This window comes from Triticum dicoccoides, chromosome 3B (assembly GCF_002162155.2).
Source record: "Triticum dicoccoides isolate Atlit2015 ecotype Zavitan chromosome 3B, WEW_v2.0, whole genome shotgun sequence".
NCBI classification, from domain to species: domain Eukaryota; kingdom Viridiplantae; phylum Streptophyta; class Magnoliopsida; order Poales; family Poaceae; genus Triticum; species Triticum dicoccoides.
This window is the reverse complement of record NC_041385.1, coordinates 7,212,726-7,220,321: the sequence shown is the minus strand read 5'-3', so window position 1 is coordinate 7,220,321 and position 7,596 is coordinate 7,212,726. Positions and strand designations below refer to the sequence as shown.

The following is a 7,596-nucleotide window of genomic DNA, read 5'->3' as shown; positions in this document are numbered from 1 at the left end:
TCAATTTAAGTTGGTTTACACAGCTCGCAGGTAATTTAAGTTAATTAGATTACACGCTTCTTCCTTGCTTATTGGATAAGATGTTTGTATGCTTTCTCTCGTGTGCATGCTTGTGTGGTGTCGTCATTTTTTAGTGCGCTGCAGTACCTATTTAGGTTAGTTCTTTGGGTGTCCTTTGTGCACATGTGCTGCTTGCTGCTTCCTAGCTCGGGGGTCTAACAGTGACTGTGTTTAGGGTGTGGTGGACAAGGACGCCTCTGCCACAGCACCTGCATCTTCATCTCTGCCATGTACGTGCCCCTTGCCATTACTGGTAGTAAATTTATTGGCATCAGTTAGCACTGTTGGAGATTAGTTTATTGACTTAAGGTTCCAATCCATGAAGTTTACATTTTTGGTCTTTCCTTTTTATTGCTCATCACATTTATATATATTTGTGCCATGGTTAAAGTTTGTTAATATTATATCACAGAAATAGTTAGCTATAGAGGTTTGTTATCAATTTGGTTATAGCTTATGGTGGAGACCAAGAACAAACAATTGTTTATGAAAGGTTTGATTGCAGGTATACCGAAATCAAGGTCTTTTATATAATTGGTTGGATAACTACTTTTCAGGTGTCTACTGATTACCACAGTAACACAATTTTCTTATTCATGCTTTGTGCTTAGTACATTTTTTCACTCTGAAAAATTAACTTTTGTTGGTTGCATGTCAAGTAACAAAGCTAATACTTTTTTGTTGCTTCAGTGTCATGGTTAGTTTTACATCATTTACTAAGTTGAAAGCAGTTGAGATGTATGCCTTAATATCTGTTGTTTTGTTGCGTGTTGCTATTCCTTGAGGCCGCTCCAAGATGATCGTTATTTCGTATGCAGACAAATAATTGCTGTAACATGATTACATTTACTGATTGGCCTAGCTGTACTTCTGGATGGCAGTGTTCATAGCTTAGTGGCAGTGTTTTAGCATGTGTTTTTTTCCTGTATCCTATTGGTGCCTTTGGAAATTAAGAATTGCTTTCTTTTTAGGATTCTTGCCGGAGGAGACGAACTTTTATGGTGAGTTTTTTTGCCCTGTATGCCTCGCTTCAGATCAGGTTTACCTCTGTTTAGTGCCATTATTGTTGTTGAACAATTATTTTCTTTTTAGGATTCTTGCTGGAGGAGATGAACTTTTATGCTGTGTTTTTTCCCCTGTATGTGTCGCTTCAGATCAGGTTTACCTCTGTTTAGTGTCATTATTGTTGTTGAACAATTGAAGATCTCTTAAATGCACATAACATTGCTAAACATGTAGGCTGATGCTGTTGTTATTATAGAGGAGCTGTTGAAGGCCAAGGTTTTCTTTGTGAGAATGCCATAGTTACAAGAAAAGATTGCCTGAAAGGTCTTTATGGTTTATTCTGCAAGGTAAAAAGTGTGAAATATGAAACATATCGCATTCACTTGGTCAGTTGCCCATTTTATTTTTTTGGCCTGTTTGTTACAATTTCTTGAGGCACATAACGCTGTTTGTACAACATGCAGGTTAGAGGCCTGCTGAGGCTAGCGTGAGGTCTGCTATGGCATCGATGATCTGGGTGTCATGACTGTGAAGCCTGCTCACGCCTCTCCGCTCATAAACCGTGTGACAGAGTAAATACTCTGGTCCACAACAATTAGACCTTCCTCCCTCTCAGCTATGGTATTGCAGCAATCTCCTTCCACCTTCATTTGTTGGGCTAGAGCGTTAGAAGACATTCTAATTTTCAAGCTATATTTTGCAATGTTAGACTGGTCAAATGTGTTTGTATATGGTCGCAGTGGCGTGAGCTTTTTCATTACTTGATCTGTTTATTCAAACTCAGTTTTTCTGTTGTTGTGGAGAGGAGGACCATCTGCTCTTTCATACTCCCTCCGTCCGGAAATACTTCTCAGAAAAATGGATGTATCTAGACATATACTAATTAATGATACATCCAATTTTATCCATCTCTCCGACAAGTATTTAGGGACGGAGGGAGTACATATTTATTACCTTCACTATGATCATGGTATCGATTAAACTATTTCTAAATAAGCTTCTCCATCAAATATGTCCTAATTATGTCTTTCAAGCTGGGGGTTGCTCACCCAACCTTTCATGGAAAAATAGCAATCTGTTCACTTTGTTATCATTTATTTATTTTAAGTTGCCTAGGAAAGTTGGGCAGACATAAAACTTGGTCCAGGAACTCCTGGATATTGCAATGTGTACTCTGTTTCCATCTGAATTTATTAGTTGCTAGAGGTTGTACCTTTGACGTGGACCATAAATTGTCCATTTGAGCTGAACTTTCTCCAGAGGAGAAAGTCCCGATGCAAGCTGCCATGTTTCTTAGCTGTAATTTCTTTTACCATCGTCTGAAGAATTTCTTCCTACCTGGTTGCTAGGCCTGACCAGTATTCAGGCACCCTAGCCTTTTTTCCCCTTGGCAAGAAACCTTGGCAGGAAGCTGGAGAGATAGTTCCAAAACTCCTAGAGGGCTTGGAGGGTTTAGGGTGTTTAAAAATGAGAACCAAATAAAATTCTTTTCCATGTCGTTGTTCTGCTGGAACTGTTATTCTTATTTCTCTCGTCAACAATGGACATTGTGTGTATTCTGTACTATCATGCTTTTTGGGAAATAATTGAAAGATATTCCGTTCACTTATTTCTCACTTAATCCCATCTATCCAGGTGCCACAGAGTGCCCAGGCAGCAGGAAGCACACATAAAACCATCGATGCTCCTTTCCGTAGGAGAAATAAGTGAACGGATAATCTTTTCATCTTTGTATAAATTCAGATGTGATTAGCCAGGTCCAGAAGATTTGGTCTACTTCTCACTAAATCCCATCTGTTCTTCAGAAAATACTTTTTCTTTGAGTTCAGATGCGATTAGCCTTCATGATGCATGGATGCAAATTTGGACAGTTGGATTCTTGATGTGCAGATAAATACATTGAGAAGATGGAACTAGAATTAAACTTCCGTCCAACTGCAGGTTAGTATATGCCTTATATGTTCTATGGAATTCCGCTTTCTCATTAGAACAGCCAGAAGTGTAAAATTACTGAAGTTTGAATGTTAATCCAGCTTAATACTTGGGGCCTCTGATATAGTGATATATGCATCAAAATCATAGATTTTTATTATTGCAAATTGTTGGTGACTACTGATCATCCTTATTATTTTTTATTCATACGGTTCACGGGGCAATGAGTACGAGATCTGTTCGTGGGTGTCATGTCAAGGTTAGAGTGGTTCTGCAACTATTTTCATCTGAAAAGATATACCTTGCAGCATCCTGTATGATACGTATATGCTTGGTTAGTACTATTCATATCTATGTTACTGTGTCTATATGCTTCCTCCATATATTTTGCCTCACCTCGGCTTCATCCTGTGTCTCCGGCGGTGCAGCAGAGGCGTCCAAGCTGTCGAGGTGAGCAGTGGTGGACAACTATATAGTGTGTCCTCTTCTGCTTCCTTCGTGCTTTCCCATGTCGCCTCACCAGCCACCACCAACAGCAATGTAGGGATCTATGGCGGGCAAGACCAAAGTGCTGCAGCCGCACGAGGGGGGCCCAAGGCCAAGCCTACACTAGCAGCGGCGATGACGGAGGCGGAGGCGAAGGAGCTCCCCAAGGCCATCACGTGGCAGCTGGTCCAGGACAAGCTCGCCTGGGTTGCCGTGGCTGGCGCCGGCGAAGGAGGAGGGTGGAGGTGTGGTGGACAAGGACGCCATGGCCGCCTTCGCCACAGTGCCAACATCTTCATCCACTGCCTCTCTGCCACTTCAGAATAATAGTTGACGTTTTCACCATAAATCTGCGTACTGCAGCATTTTTATAGATACTCTATGTAAATAAAATCTTTTTTTCTTTAAGGGTTCATATATAACTCTGTTACAACATTGAACTAAATCCTGAATTTCTGATCCTTCCTTGTGTAGCCTTATCTCAGACATACGTAACTGAAAATAAAGCTATGCACGGAGAAAAGGTGTGGACTTGGTTGCTGGGCATGAACTCCGGCATAGACTATTTTAGTTTTCATCCAGTAAAGGAGATGTCCAAAGAGGTGTTCTTATAACTTCTAAGCTTATTAGGGAATATATGCACTACCATTGGAGTAGCAATTTTAGTTGTCAAATTGTAGTATTAAATTATACGTGTCAGGATTAGCATAGAGAAAAGTGATATGGCTCCTATATGACCGACTCATAGACTTAGTTGGTTTGTGTGTTAACCTGTTACGAATCCCACATTCATATTTTACTTATCTAAAAACTGGATCCTATGCTCTGCACCCTTCTTTTGCTTCCTGCCATTATTTATTGATAACTATTCTCACTATCTATATTTAAACCTTCTCAGTGTAAGAGTGACAAGACACTCTCCTGTCCATTCAATTAATTCCTTTGTTCTTATTAGTATTTCCAGGTCAACTACACTAAAAGCAAACTAAAAGATTCAGATTATGATACGCCCAAGGTCAGGCTTGCAAACAGTGATCTATACGCCAATTTTCGCATCATGCTAGGAATCAACAAGAGAGCCACCGTGACAACCAACTGGTCTGAGTTTCATCGCCTTTCAAAAATCCATGAAGTAGACATTTATGCCTTTCGTTTCAAGGTCACCACAAAGCGGCGCCTGGTTCTCATCATGCATTGCCTTTAGATGAACCATCAACAGCAACGGAAGTCGTATCTAAATATCATCTAGCATTGTAAGGACTATTAATCAAGCTCTATAATAGGACTACCTTCCTTTGTTTTTCGACGATGCTATCTGTTGCTTTTGAACAACTACTACCTATGCTTTTACCTATATAACCTTTGTTGTTGTTCCTCATCGATCTATTAATATGCATCATTACACTCATATCTATAATTATCTGTTTTTACTACTTTCTCTGTTTCAAACATCGAGTACTCACCAGCAACAACAAATATGCTAAGCAAGGAAGAGGCATGCACCTTCCACTCAAGGGATATAGCACTATCATTTAGCATAGAGTGTTCAAGGAGAAACAATAATCATGAACAAGAACAATAACCAGCAGTAAGTACTCATTATTTTGATCTGTGACTGAGCTTTCCTATCACCATTCTTACAATACTTGGCTTGCCTTCGGCCTTTGCGCCATTGGCGCAACGGGTCATCTAGTGTTCATAAGAGTTGCATGGGAAGCATAGTACAATTGTTGTATTTCCGGGGTAAGGCTGCTCGTAGTGGGAAGTATCATACACTAGTATATGATACTAGTGTATGATAATACCTCATAGTGTATAGTATCACAAGTTAGTATTTTATATGACATCATTTTGTTTTGGTTGACACATAGTAGTACATCATGATATGATACCCAAATCTCTCTTTCTTTATTTAATTATATGACATGTCAGCCAAGTTGTCTAGTAGTTGGCATGCATGATACTTGATATGATTGCTGGAAATTTGGCTAGTTAAATACAATATTTAAGCACACCAGGAATGTGTACACCATAGAAATAATCAACCCAGTTTATGGACTTGGGATCAAAGTCAAAGTAATATGCTCCATTGTTAATTTGATCATCCTTATTGATCGTCGTCCTTAGCTTCACCAAGTTCGTGTCTTCAAAGCTTCACAGGATTGATAAAATCAAGTCAAATAATAGGATTTTAATGGTGGTGTGCATCTTGATATGTAACTGGACACGGTGATGTACTGTGTAATTGCCAAAGTAAACCAAAATAACATTTTGACACGTTTTTAAGTTGCTTACCACCCTTTGAACAAGGTGTATGGTGCGTAGAGCTCGATCATCTGCATGACGAAACTGTATTTTCCATTGAGCTCGTTGTAGCATTCCGAGAAAATGCCGCAGAGTGCGATGCTCACTAGGCGAAGGATCTATCAGGCCAATCGTATGAAAGGCACATAACATTAATTACATTCATGTGGCATCTGCAAAATCAACTCTTGCACGTTGAGATGGTGAACTGACCTCGAGGGGAAGCTTGTACTTGATGGCCATGTACAATCTCAACCGCGTGAGCGTGCTAAAGAATCGCATCTTCTTCAGCCGAACACGCTCACCGTTCCCCTTGCATGGCGGGTTCTCAAAGAAGTAACGGTGCATTGCATCTATGACTAGGCCTGAGGGTGCTGGGTTGCTTACTGACGAAGTTACATTGTAGATGATCTGACCTTTTTGATCATCTGAGTGTGCTGCCATGGTAACCATCATAGCATTCACCACCATGTCCCCTGGAATCTGTCCAAACCACCCACCAATACCAACAACACATCACATATAGCTCATCAAATGGTTCCTTGGGCATGTTTCTTTCCAAATTTTGGTTTATGATTTGTGAACAAACTCACCATGTCGAGTATTAAATCAAGGTTGCCTAGAAAGAATGGTAATGTCTTCTTGGCATAACCCATGATCACTGCATCGATAGTCCTGTAAAATATAAAAATGCTCAGTAATCATTCACTGTCCTTGTGAAGGATCAAGAATTCGATTTTGAGTTTCAACACCTAATTCCTTCCATCCATCCAGGCAATGGCTCCTTGAGTGTACTGGTTATGATGCTCGGGCGGATGATGACCACCGGAAAGTCCCCTCGCAAGAGCCCCATCACCATCTCCCCCATTGCCTTAGTGAAGACATAGGTGTTTGGCCACCCAAAGTTTCGTGCCCTTCATTCATTGGTGCATAATCATGAGACAAATACATCAACAAAAAAAAGAGTATGAATGCTTAAGTATGTTGTTGTTTTCCTTTTTGTAAAGTTTCCTATGCCTGACCTCTTGAGGCCAAGTTTCTTCATGACTTTCTTCTCGTCTTTCTCCGTGGAACCAGCATCCCTTAGTTCTCTCCTGGTCTCTTTGATCAGATTTAGCTCGGATTCGATATCCAAATGTGTGCCCACCCTTAGTGTCTCACCCATGAAGAATGGCTTCTCTGCTATTAGGCCTTCTTGTTCACCAACTACATAGGCTGTTCAAGTCATATAGATATCACTTAATGAGTTTCAATTCATAACTGCATGATACACCAACCAAAGATCTATAGATTATATATAGTTATATTGGTTTTGATTCACACCCGTTGAAACATGAAGCAACATCTTGAGCTTAATACACTTCTTTGCGAATGCACAAACATGCTTCACTCCCAAGACATTCACATCGAAAGCCACATCATATCTGAAAAATTAACATCACATTTTGAGCAATTATATGGTATGTATGTAATTATTGTAACATTATGCCAGCAATACATGACCAAGAAACACTTCAAACCTTTCAGAGAATTTCGTAGTGGCAGCTACGTTGACAATAATGTTTATGTCCTTCGACACTTCTCTCAGCTTGGCAGTGTCTAGTCCAAAGTCCTCATGCATGATGTCTCCCACCAAAGGGAAGATCTTTTCTTCGACGAAATTATGGAACCCCACACCATGTTCTTCTTTGAGCACTTGAAAGATCTCCCTCCCTATAACCTGAATATACCAAAATATCGTCTGTACATTACTATTAGCTACTCACTATGTAAACTAATATAAGATCTTTTAGATCACTAATGTAGTGA

The 7,596-nt window shown here is 40.0% G+C and overlaps 1 protein-coding gene and 1 long non-coding RNA gene across 3 annotated transcripts in view; one reads left to right on the top strand and one right to left on the bottom strand.

Annotated features, from left to right (window-relative positions):
• Window positions 1-211: 211 nt before the first annotated feature.
• On the top strand, window positions 212-3,913 carry LOC119280460. Its single transcript, XR_005138090.1, has 9 exons — window positions 212-290; window positions 566-617; window positions 1,032-1,061; window positions 1,153-1,219; window positions 1,300-1,412; window positions 1,530-1,686; window positions 2,701-3,331; window positions 3,426-3,447; window positions 3,534-3,913. It is a non-coding gene; the product is annotated as an uncharacterized LOC119280460 (long non-coding RNA).
• Window positions 3,914-5,433: 1,520 nt separating this feature from the next.
• The window catches only part of LOC119280459 (probable fatty acyl-CoA reductase 5), a 2,960-nt gene continuing 797 nt past the window's right edge, over window positions 5,434-7,596 (bottom strand). Inside the window, exons 3-10 of one of the 2 annotated variants that reach the window (XM_037561298.1) lie at window positions 7,308-7,507; window positions 7,111-7,211; window positions 6,810-7,002; window positions 6,540-6,701; window positions 6,381-6,462; window positions 6,001-6,270; window positions 5,779-5,906; window positions 5,434-5,635 (exon numbers count right to left, since the gene is read on the bottom strand). In XM_037561298.1, coding sequence (XP_037417195.1) covers window positions 5,476-5,635; window positions 5,779-5,906; window positions 6,001-6,270; window positions 6,381-6,462; window positions 6,540-6,701; window positions 6,810-7,002; window positions 7,111-7,211; window positions 7,308-7,507 — 1,296 coding nt within the window. In that variant the 3' untranslated portion in view covers window positions 5,434-5,475. The remainder of the gene's footprint in view (window positions 5,636-5,778; window positions 5,907-6,000; window positions 6,271-6,380; window positions 6,463-6,539; window positions 6,702-6,809; window positions 7,003-7,110; window positions 7,212-7,307; window positions 7,508-7,596) is intronic. The other variant, XM_037561299.1, reaches the window with a different exon arrangement.